Genomic DNA, 11,564 nt, shown 5'->3' on the forward strand with positions numbered 1-11,564 from the left:
TTTATTTACTTCCATGTATAGCCGCATTCACCCTTCCACCCTTTCAGATAATGTCGGGATTTGCTTATCAACAGGTACCGTTGATCCGACAATGACGAAAGAAAGAATCCCACATTCTCAGCCAGCCCCCCAGCCAGAACTAAAAATGCAAGGCATCCAGTTCCAAACCTATCCAACTGCCCACTCACAGCAATTCTCACACCTTCACATCCAACCCCCACCCAGCCTTAGCCACCCGCGCCGCCGCAACCGCACACACGCCCAGCAGAATACTCACACCCGAAAAAATCTGAGCCGCCACATACCTCCCCCCATCGGTAGCGATCAACGCCCCTTCGATAGCCGGCCCAGTTAGCGTAGCAAACCCCACAATACTCATGATCATTCCCAGCCTTGTACCCGTCCGATTGATATCCGGCGTCATGGTCGTCGCCGTCGCAGGGATCACCGATTGCGCGGCGCCACCCACGAGCCCATACACAACAACAAACGCATACAGCCCTGCAACAGTACTGACGGCTATCCAGCAAAACATCAGAATCGCACATGAAAGAGTGATGGGGATCAAGATGTTTAATCGCCCCGTCCATCGATCACCAATTATACTCGGCCCGATACGTCCGACGATGCCGACTCCATTCAACACAAGGAGCAGGTTCTGTGTATCCGCGATGCCGAGACGGTCTCGGGCAAAGGTGCCAAGATAGAACCAGGCGAAGTACAGGCCCCAGAAAGTGAAGAAGTAGCATAAGGTAAAGAAGACGAAAGGTGGCTCGGTAAATGCGCCGAGTTCGATGAGAGGGCCGGTGGTCCGGGGCGGAAGACGGGGTCTGAAGAAAACAAGGCCAAAGATATGGGTAATTAGCATGAGAAGCCCTGCTGCGCGTATTGTCCATGCGAAGCCTATCTGGTGATTATAGAGCAATTGGTTGATGAGTACGGGGTATATCAAACCCCCTGTTGCTGCACCAGACGCAGCCAAGCCCACTGCAAAGGCTCGGTTTTTCATGAAGTAGGCGGACATGACTGAAAGTCCGGGGCTGAAGGTAAGTCCATTGCCGAGACCCATGCATACCGCCTGAGCGAGGAAGATTTGCCAGTAGGTTTTGCACAGAGAAAGCATGAAGATTCCCACGAGCTGGAGCAGGACCCCGAGTGGGTACATGACTCTGAAGAAGCCGGCGTCTGTTGCGCGTCCGGCAAGGGCGCTCAGGAAGAACAGGAGAGATACCTGGACGCTGCCGATCCAGGAGATAGAGGATGCTGACTGTGGTAGGGTCTTGGTGTATAATTGCTCAAAGACGGAGAAGCTAGTGGTGATCCCCCAGGTGTTGAAGAATACGAAGTGCATACACACGACTTGGGTCCAGGCTTGGACTCCCCCATCGGGTGGTGGGGGTACGTGTTCTGAATCATTGCTGGGTTTCCGGCGAGATAGGAAGCTGGGTATCTTCTCGGTCGTATGCATTGTGGATGATGGAAGATATCTGGGTGGGTGAATATGTGTAAGCAGACGGTCAGAATGGATCTCTCAGAGTTTGAGGACTCAGGTAGAGGGTTACGGAGAGTGGAGAGGCTTTTCCTTCTGCCCAAGTGATCAGCCCAGGGTCGTAGCATGTAGGGCGAGGTGGGCTGATTACCAATCACCCACAGACGACGCGAATGCCTCAGTTTCTTACTTGGGCGTGTAAGCCTTGTAACATATGACTGCCGATAGATACACTAGGCGTTGCCATTGCAGGAGCCAGATAAGATCTTCACCTATACAGTGTCGATCAGACTGGTATGTGGGAGCTTACGCACTTTATCTTTGTTCTTAAGAGATCCCTTTGTCAAAGTGATCTCATGATTATGTTTGACTTAGACTTACACAATGGCGTTTGTCGAGGGGCTGCTGATCAATCACCTCCAAAGACATCTTACGCAGACCACTAGTAGATATGTGCTTCTTAGGCAGTACAGTGGAATTGCAAGTCTGTCAGATGTCAAGTCTTGCCTGTAAATAAGATATAGCAATCTTACATATAACCAAGAAAATATAAAGAGCTTGTCTCAAATATTTACAGGACTATCAGGAGCAGTTCTGATCTCCATACCCTCAACGACAGCTGACAGGCTGGTGTATTATATAGTAACAGCTGTGGCCCGAGGTGGACTTCGGCGCGCCCAAAGAGATAGTCCAATACCAAAGGCTGTACATCCCCGTCAAAGACACATTAGAGCAATTGACAAGATAACGATGTGCACAATATCTTCGCAGATAATGTATAAGAAATCAATACCAGCCTTCTTGATACAGTCAAAGCATCCCCCAACACAGTTTACAAATATGCAGCTAAGATGTCTTTGAACTTTTCTGTTTTTGGTATACATATTTCTGGCTATTTCGAGCCATGACTTGCCCATACCCCAGAAACGTTTTACAAGAATTATGGGTTGTGGCGGCTTTGGGCAATGAATCCTCTGTTCATCCTCTGTCTTCCCCTCTCGGGTAGGGTATCATATAAAAGCTGCTCCCGTCACCTCACAGGAAAGTGTGGCTCTATTGCTCCAATAGAGGAAGCTGCAGCACGACTTGATATCACCCGAGGAACTAGTAGTAGTATCTCGTTTCCAAGTCATTCAATAATCATTACCTCACAATGCTGGCTGAAAGTCATGTGACAATACAAGCTTTGCTGACAAATTTAAGGCTTGCTTGGCGATCCATTCCACCGCAGCATTCTTTCCGGTTATTAACGGTGAACAAGTGCCTGATGCAAAAAGTGTCTACAATGGATGTTGTAGAGGATGGTATTCGAACACTGCAAGTCTAGTAACTAGGTCTACAAACAAAGGCAGACAGAAGGTAGAAAACGCCTGAAAGCTACGATTAAGTCTACTCAGTCGACACTTACTTGCTTACCAATCATCCGCAGAAGCAAAATCAACAAGCATTACAAGTTATCCAGCAACAGCTATTAACGTCGGTTGCCATTAAGCCGATACAGTCCTTTCTACGCAAACTCGGGTGATCGGAAAGTAATGACTGCCCGGCTTAAACAGAAACAATTTTCTCTCAAGTGTTTGGTATTCTCTTGGACCTCAATACGATTGCGGTGTGGGGTATTTGCTATATTCTGCACTGGAAATCTGGTAGCTGCTTACATGGTATGTGACGCGTAATGGTATCCCAGCTATTCGTTACAGACCACTTTTCATCCACTATAGCCTAATCACTCAGACAAGCGTCCAGCTTCCTTCATTGCCGCCCTAAATTCATCTTTCATCCTCTGAGCGAAATCATCATTCGTCAGAACATCCAGAGTAATGAGCGCATTGGCCTTTCCGGCCCGGAGCGCCTCCATATGCGCCACATCACCTTTTGCGGACTCGAGGAAAACAACGGAGTGTGGAATATCGGGTGCCTTGATGTCGAACATGGCCTGGATGCCGGGGCAGATGTACGAGCAGCTTCCGAAGTCGCTGTAGTGTAGTTAGCCTCGGCTGAATATGTAAAGAGAAGGGAAGAAAAACTTACGAGCTTCCTGCCGAGTCGTGCACTGTCCTGGCTTCCTTCAAAGGTACCATCTGCTCTGGTTGCAAGCCCAGGTGCTGCAGCATGTATTGTCTGTATTGCTCCGCAAGAGTATCGTTTGTCACGACGTCCTCATAGAGTGCAACCCTGCAACAATTAGCATCACTATCACCAGTTTGAACAAAAACAAGCCATATAAAATCAATGGAAGGAGAATGATAACTCACCAGTTCATCTCAACCCTACACCCCGTCGCCGCCGCTGCCCCATTGAACACCCCCTCGACCCTCTCCCTCAACGCTTCAACCTCCTTAACCGTCTTGGCCCTAACACTAAATACACCCTCCGAATAGTCGGGAATTAAATTCGCCGCCTTGCCCGCCTCCAAAATACACCCCTGAATACTCTCACTCTTCTGGATATGCTGCCTCAGCAACGCAATCCCATTATATGCCTGCACAATCGCATCGCACGCATTCCTCCCCGTCCATGGTCCCGCTGCCGCATGCGCAGTTTTGCCATGAAACTTGGCGCGCAGTTTCCACGATGCCTTGGTGCAGCAAACTGGAGTGCTGTGATCCGGCATGCCGTGCGTCATGACGCAGGAGTCGAAGCCCTTCCACGCGCCGTTTTGTGCCATCAGCCATTTCCCGCCTTGGGACTCTTCCGCAGGGGTGCCCATTACGACGACGGTGCCGGGGAGGCTGTGTGCTTTGAGCATGTGTTCGATGGCGACGGCGGAGGCGACGGCGGAGGTTGCGATTAGGTTGTGGCCGCAAGCGTGGCCGATGTTAGGGAGAGCGTCTATTGGAGGTGGGGTGGACGGTCAGTCTGTTTTCTCGTTGTTTCCTCTGGGCTAATTTGTGTAAGAGCATACCATATTCTGCATTAAAGCATACGGTTCGACCGCCTTCTTTGACGGAGAATCGTGCTTCAAACGCGGTTTGGACCCCGTAGACGCCACGTTGAACGGTCCAGCCGCGGTTTTCGAGCCAATCGGAGAGTAACTTGCTTGCTTTGACTTCTTGGAATCCGATCTCGGGGTTATTGAATATCTAGTCGTTTTGTAACCGTCAATGTTGTTCGAAGTAGATCGGAAGGTGGAATAATGACCTCGAGATTCAGCCTGCGTAGCTCCTCGCTGGCATCGTCGATGACTTTGCCTATTTCGTTGATCACCTCGGTGGATTGAAGGGGGTAGTTGTGTGTCTTCTGAGCCATTGTAAACGGTTTCTGTATGTATATATTTCTCCTCCCTAAGTGGATTGCCGTAAAGCACCTTGTCTGGGGGCTGTTGATTGACTTTATACGTGCCTCATCGCGAGCGGGGAATTGCGGGGAAACGAGCGGAAAGCGAAGGCGATAAACCCGATAAACCCTGATAAGCTGGCCAGATAATCAAGCCTCGGTCGGGCCGAATGCCGATAGTGCCGATAGCATCAATAGATAGTTATCAACACCTGATAAATTAATCATGGATTCCTAAATATCAATTGACGCTTATCCTGAAACAGGTATACTTCATAGCAATTCTTCTATATCCTTGCAAGTAGAGATGATACCGCTCTCTACCTAGTAAGTAATGGGAACGGACGATGCAGCTACCATGTCTTATGGAATACGAACCAATTCCCTTCGAAACCGCGCTTTTCCTCTCCAGCTGTTCTCATCAGCACGGCAACTTTCCGATCAGAGACATCTTTACACTGTATGTTTGTCACCCGATGATCAGCACACACCCATGGTCCATCGCTGCACGAACCCGGTGGGGCGTTTTGACATGCTGTCCCTTCGATTTCGGCAAGCGTCTCCCCGAGTTTCAGAGCTAACATCGTCCCGCACATGCCTTCGCGGCGTGGGTAGAGCCTCATCAGCTCCAGCGCCCGTCCTCGTATCGTCGGTTCACGGCAACGCACCCCGATCAGGAACAGGGTCTCTGTCACTGTACTTTCTACACTGAAGTGCCGTTGTTGCGCGTGTCTCGAACCGGGATCGAACTCCACCGTTACAGGAGTGTTCAGGCTCTCGAGGATTCTGCTTGCCAGGTCAAGCATCTGCGCGTAGTCATCGATAAAGACGTCATGTGCTAGCTCGCCTTTGGATGGGTCCAAGGACAGCATTACTTTGGCGTACAAGCGGCGCAGGAAGAGAACATTCACGGCTGTGTTGTCCGTCTCGTGCTGTGAAATGGCGATATATGTTTCCAGTTTCGAGTTCCAACGATAAAGTTCGTGAAGACAATATTCCTTCTTGGCAAGCGCTTCCGGTGCAGAGGTATCATAGCCGCTTGTTAAAAGCTGCAATGCGCGGTTGTTGACATTGACCTCCAGAGAAACGTGTGCTTCATCGAGGGACGTAAAACACCCTTCAGCGATAGGTAAATTAAACTCAGTAGTCCATGGGACAATTAACCCTTGAATCGAAAAGATCTGGCGGACCTGGCTGTCAAGTTGGGCTAGAAGAAGCATGACGGAAGCTATAGTCTCAGATGCATGAGGATGGGTCTGGAACTCTCTATTCCACTGCTGACATAGGACCATAGCACTGGCCACATGTGCCATGGCCTGAGAGTGAGACCCCTGCAGACTTAATAGGCAGATAAATATAATACAGGTCGCTAGAACAGCCATCTTGTCATGGGCCGTCAAGCACGGCTTGGATATCAACTCCCTCAAGGATTGTATAGATCTGGTATGTTGCTGTAACGCAAATCGAACCCTGACTGTCCTACAATCCTGCGTAATAGCAAGTGGCGCCACATCTTCCAAGAAGTCTCTATGCAAAGAAGCCAGCGCGGTAATAGCATGCCAGAGAGCCGGATAGGAGTATGAAATCTGGGGCAACGTGTAGGACCAAAATCCCGAGTTGAAGTAGCCAGTCAAGGTGGGAGCAGTAACAACTACAAAGTAGTGAAAATGTTCATGATTCATTGGCTTACCGCCAATAAAGCTCCACGCAGAGGGCATTTGCAGCAGACCATCTGGCTGGGCCGTCTTGCTTTTGCGGCGGGTAATCTGTTTAGCGCGCGGGTCTTGATACCCATCGCATTTCCGACCAGTGGATGTGCATCTCTGGCAACTATATTATCCATCTGCCAATGAGTACGATTCAGTCAATGAAGAGATCCTACCCACCTCGGCTTGGTTTCGTCGCATTTAATATGCCGGATTCTTTCGAGTCAGCAAGTTCACCCACCCATAAGAATGATAAGAACTTCTATACCTGCAAGTGATGCACCCTGTTCTGGTCCTAGTGACCCATCGCTTCTGTCGTTGTTTACCAGATTGATTCAGCCTTGAAGCTAGCTCCTGAGGGGATGGCGACATGATTGGGGACGACCAAAAAGGATCTCAAATACCAGTTGAGCACAGTTTATACTCGTTCAGATGGGACAGCCAGTCAGATGTGCAGTCACAAAGTCAAAAAGCACAATTTCCGGATCAGCCAACGTGCAGGTGGCGGTTTCCCGAAAGGCTGCGGGCGCCATTGGGGGGCTAAACATCGCATCACGTGAGCGCTATCGCCTATAACCGGGTTATACGCAAACCAACTAGCCATCAATTGGTTCACAGTGCTGGAAATTACGCAGGGTATTGTACAGCATCTTCTGACTTGTTTACACTCAACCGCAAAGAGAGTCAAACCGTATCCAAATCTCATAACATGGTTCACCACCTCGTCCAAAACAGAAAGACGACTCTAAAAGACACTCTCTAACACAGGGTCTGGACCACACTAGTTACGCACAACTCTATGAACGTAAAACAGTGGAAAGTGGAAACCTGATTAGCACTATACTTGGACCACCCCGCGGAGATAGAAACAGCCCTGTACCCCCATTAAGTTTAGCCAGACCTCGCCGCGCGGCAAGCGGAATCAGCATCCGCGATGGGATCTCTACTTATCTCCACTCTGAACCGAAATTTGTGCCGCCGAGATTCGCGGTTCCACCCGAACTTCTCGGCGTTAAGTCGAGTGCGATAACCCTGGCGATATTTGCCCTATAGGGAATAGGCCGGTTCTCAACATGTTTTCATGGATGGGCCAGTAATGAAAATTAGTGGTAGAAAACTTTATTGAGGACGCATGCTTATTTGTGTCATGGCGGAACAGTAGCACAAATGCCATTTCGATGAATGAAAGGGATAAGATTTGCGCTACTTGGAGTTAGGTTAAGGAAACTTCTGAGTATTTTTCGGAGAATGTCTACTTCAAAATTCAATATACGGGATGAAATATTCTTTTACGGAGGAGTATATGGGTTAGAAAGGAGGCGCACTTGTACTCATTGTAGCATCGAAATTTATTCCACCTAATTAAAATGGTTGGCTCAACTGACAGGATAAACGAGCGACAAGAAAGATACATAGATACAGGAGATAAAGTAAAGAATACAATAAATGATTTAAATGGACATATTGTACACAAGTGACTCTGAATGCCCATCGTAGATTTCATAAACGACACTAGTAAGGAGTCTGGGCAGCAAAGTAATCCAGGATCAACTGGACACGCTCAGTGGCAGCGGTATCCATGGTCTCGTAGACAGCACCGACCAAGAAAGTCTCGTTCTTGGAAGGCGAGTTGGCATTCCACTTGGCGGGGAGGGTTCCGTTGTCATAGGAGCCGCCAGTGTTGGGGTTGCCAGTCTTCATGAAGTTGGCCCAGTAGCTGCTCATGACATTGGCAACATAGTAATCCTCCTCGGAGTAGTCCTCACCCTGGGCCCACAGGTTGTTCAAGACGTAGACAATCTCAGAGGCATGGGCAGCGCTGCCATAGTTCCAGTAGTAGGTGTAGGTGTCGACCTGGTCGGCAGAGTTGGAGAAGCCGTTCATGTACTGCCAGCTGCTGACGCGGAACATGTCACGGACGATCTGGTCCTCTTGTTCGCCAGCCTGGGTGTCATTATCAGCAGGGTAGAGGGCCCAAAACCGGGGGGCGAAGTCGCCGTAGCTGGAATTCAAGCTAGACTTATATGCCGCAACGGTGGTGCTGACGGTGGCGGAGGCTCCGTCCTCGTTGGCGTTGTTTCCGGTGATGTAGGGAACCTTGTTGCCGGCACCCTTCTCGAGGGTGTTGATGTACTTGGATGGGATGGCGTAGTAATCGAGAACAGGCTTCACCTCCAGGCTGTAGGTGCTGGTCGAGTCAAGCAGGGTGGTGGTGTCAATGGCGCGTGCTTCGGCAATGGAGCTGACGTTCAGGGAGTTCACGATCTCCTCACCCATGGTCTCAGCATCATCCAAGGTAGTGTAAGCGCACTCGAAGACACCAGTGTTGGGATCATTGGGAGAGCGGACACCGGACTCCGAGATAGCGTTGACAATGCCCAGATCGGCAGTCAACTCGCTGTTGACGATGTGGTATGTGGCCGCAGCGCCGAAAGACTGGCCGATCACGGAAATGTGATCTGGGTCACCGCCAAAGGCCGCAATGTTCTCGTGGACCCATTTGACCGCCGCATACTGGTCGAGGACACCCCAGTTGCCCGAGGCGTTGCGGCCGTTAGTCTCGGTCAACTCGGGGTGTGCCATGAAGCCGAATACACCGTTGCGGTAGTTGTAAGAGACGAAGATGATTCCCTTGTCGGCCACACCCGCACCGTTGTAGGTGGTCTGCGGGGGCGCCGTTCCGGCCCCATAACTCCAGATGGCCACGGGAAGCTTCTCATCGGGCGAAGTAGCGGGAGTCCAGATGTTGAGGTTCAGACAATCCTCACTCTGGGCGTAATCTGCCAGGACAGAGAGAGTAATAGGGCAGATAGCACCGAATTCAGTCGCATTGAGAGTGCCATTCCAGGGCTCGACAGGCTGGGGGTCGCGCCAACGGTTTGCGCCAGAGGTATCAGCACCGAAAGGAATACCTCCAAAGAAGGAAATGTTCTCCCAGTTGGAAATGTACTCGGACACGCTGGAGTTGACAGCAGCCTTTCCTTGCACGTAGCCGTAACCGGGGATGTTGACGGGCTTTTTATACAAGGGCTCGGCAGCGGCAGCAACGCCATTCGCCAAGGCGGGTGCGAGCACTAAGGTTGCGAGTTTAGGAAGCATTATGGTAGCGAATGTGGGGAGTAGATAAGGAATGTTATGATGATTGATGGGACCTGGCTGAAGAGGCGGGATTCACTTGCTTTTTATCCATCTTCAAAGACGGTATCGGATGCAATTATCCCTCAAGGTCCGTTCAGGAGGCGTCACCTCTTTCAAGCCAGAGTTTCAAATTGAGCAAGTCTACGACATCCATTGCGTGAACCTTGCGCGATATATGGTTCGGTGTGTAAAGAACCCATGTGGAGTGGGTGGCAACCCTCCTGGCTGCCCTGGCTTAAGTCTGTGACCAGCAGCAGCAGGGCTTGTGAATAAACTCGATTCTCTGTGGTTACGTACTCTAGCCCCACAAACACTCTGCAGATATCTCGCCCAACAGGGAGATGATAGTGAGTTAAGATTGAACCCTCATTCCTGTAGGGGCGCATGGTCGGACATCGGAGGTCATTTTATGGTCCGGGTTGCGGGTTCGCTTAACTCTAAAAATACTCGGATTCCGACGCTGTCCGAGATCAATTATAGCGACTCCACACAACACATTTGGCTCTTTTGGAAACTAACTATACTCTGTCTTGCGCTACCTGCGTCTTTCGCAATACTTAAAAGTTACGAGATAATTACTTTGGGGATTAAAGAATTGCGGAATTGAGAACTGTTTATCATAGTGGTGTGGTCTTCCAGTCCCCGATTCCAGAGTTTGTTCCGTTGCAGAGACCCACGCAGAGCTCAACTTCGGATACAACTACCGTTTAGGAATATCAACCCGGGATCATTTCCTTGCGTCCAGACTGCAGGTGGGGTGCCGCAGGATCAGTTCTGCAGGTGTTTGAAGCGGGTTTGAAGATCCTCATAACTAAGGTCCTTTGAACACCCATGTGTGGCGGCCAGAGGAATGTGTGCCCCCTCGGAATCTACCGCTGGTAGGGGGTTTAATGGAAGATGGCAGGTTTGACTTTTGTCGACCATGTCCCGTACTATATATATTAGGAAACAAGTGACATTCTTTCACTGGAAGGTGGTCAGTAAACCCCATTTAGACTACTGCACTCTTTAACCGCAGGTGGAAGATGATCGAAGGATACCACGAGGTAGTCAGGCAAGTACAGTGAGACATTTCCTAACTACGTGTGAGGCCACCATGAGGGAAGCCGTGTTCGTGAATGGCCGGGAGATACCTTAACCACATAACGGCCATGTACTTCCCTTAACTGACAGCGCTAATTCATCTGGCGTGTCCACTTCATACCACTAGGTAGCTCCTGAGCCATATGCTTTCTTTGCTGGTCTCAGCATATGTTTCAAGAAGTGCATAGAAACAGCTCAGCACTCCTGGCGTTACTGCTCGAAGTTCGCAGTCTGAATGCTAGCCTTACAGATGCCATCGTAGATACATCGTCGTGATATATTGCATTATAATAATAGCAGTCACTTATACAATTTATCAGTCATTCAGAAGCGTCCCACATCAGGCTTCTTAAGCTTTTTGCGGGTCATGCAATCGTAGCCTATTTAAAGTGGAGACTGCTATGTTGCGGGTACAACATCGTCTTTGCCTTTTAATTTGGACCTCGAGTGTACGCTCATGATCATTAGAGCACTTTATTGACAGCTTTCCGGGGGGGCGAGGATATATATGTCACAGGGTGACTATGTATGTCAGAGACGAGAAAGAACAATTGCTTTTTTCAAGATGGGTAGTGTCAAATAGCCTAAAGGCTATATCTGAGAGAATCGTTCCTTGCGAGTCATTCCCGCATTGACTCTCATACCCCATTATTCGTATGTACAGCTGCAAAACGACCGCGCAAGTATTTTCTAACTACTTAAAACAGCGGATATCTAGTTTCTAACTCCCCCCCAACCTCATCCTCTCAGATTTGACCGAGTCACCTTGAGCTTGGAAATCCGGCGATTATGACTCACTTTATGGGAGGCCCCGATGCGTAGCACGATAGGATTCACCATCCTCGCTGGCTCAATTTTGCGCTAGGGTTGCC

General features: G+C 49.7%; 4 protein-coding genes across 4 annotated transcripts; all 4 read right to left on the reverse strand.

Annotated features, from left to right (window-relative positions):
• Positions 1-58: 58 nt before the first annotated feature.
• On the reverse strand, positions 59-1,528 carry BDQ94DRAFT_185881 (major facilitator superfamily domain-containing protein). The gene has a single exon (XM_026774998.1). It carries the CDS (start codon positions 1,466-1,468, stop codon positions 197-199), a length of 1,272 nt encoding a protein of 423 aa, XP_026628878.1. The 5' UTR covers positions 1,469-1,528; the 3' UTR covers positions 59-196.
• A 1,687-nt stretch (positions 1,529-3,215) lies between these two features.
• Positions 3,216-4,928, reverse strand: BDQ94DRAFT_185884 (M20 family metallopeptidase; the record flags this gene model as incomplete). The annotated part of the gene is made up of 5 exons (XM_026774999.1): positions 4,631-4,928; positions 4,395-4,572; positions 3,745-4,321; positions 3,521-3,664; positions 3,216-3,465 (listed from the first exon to the last, which is right to left on the reverse strand). Exons 1-5 carry the CDS (start codon positions 4,736-4,738, stop codon positions 3,216-3,218), a joined length of 1,257 nt encoding a protein of 418 aa, XP_026628879.1. The 5' UTR covers positions 4,739-4,928.
• Positions 4,929-6,956, reverse strand: BDQ94DRAFT_125949 (Zn(II)2Cys6 transcription factor). The gene is made up of 3 exons (XM_026763864.1): positions 6,740-6,956; positions 6,652-6,687; positions 4,929-6,595 (listed from the first exon to the last, which is right to left on the reverse strand). Exons 1-3 carry the CDS (start codon positions 6,841-6,843, stop codon positions 5,119-5,121), a joined length of 1,617 nt encoding a protein of 538 aa, XP_026628880.1. The 5' UTR covers positions 6,844-6,956; the 3' UTR covers positions 4,929-5,118.
• A 1,027-nt stretch (positions 6,957-7,983) lies between these two features.
• Positions 7,984-9,570, reverse strand: BDQ94DRAFT_158043 (Alpha/Beta hydrolase protein; the record flags this gene model as incomplete). Its single annotated transcript, XM_026768862.1, has 1 exon — positions 7,984-9,570. One exon carries the CDS (start codon positions 9,568-9,570, stop codon positions 7,984-7,986), a length of 1,587 nt encoding a protein of 528 aa, XP_026628881.1.
• Positions 9,571-11,564: the final 1,994 nt, after the last annotated feature.

This window comes from Aspergillus welwitschiae (genome assembly GCF_003344945.1).
Source record: "Aspergillus welwitschiae strain CBS 139.54b unplaced genomic scaffold BDQ94scaffold_8, whole genome shotgun sequence".
Taxonomy (NCBI): Eukaryota; Fungi; Ascomycota; class Eurotiomycetes; order Eurotiales; family Aspergillaceae; genus Aspergillus; species Aspergillus welwitschiae.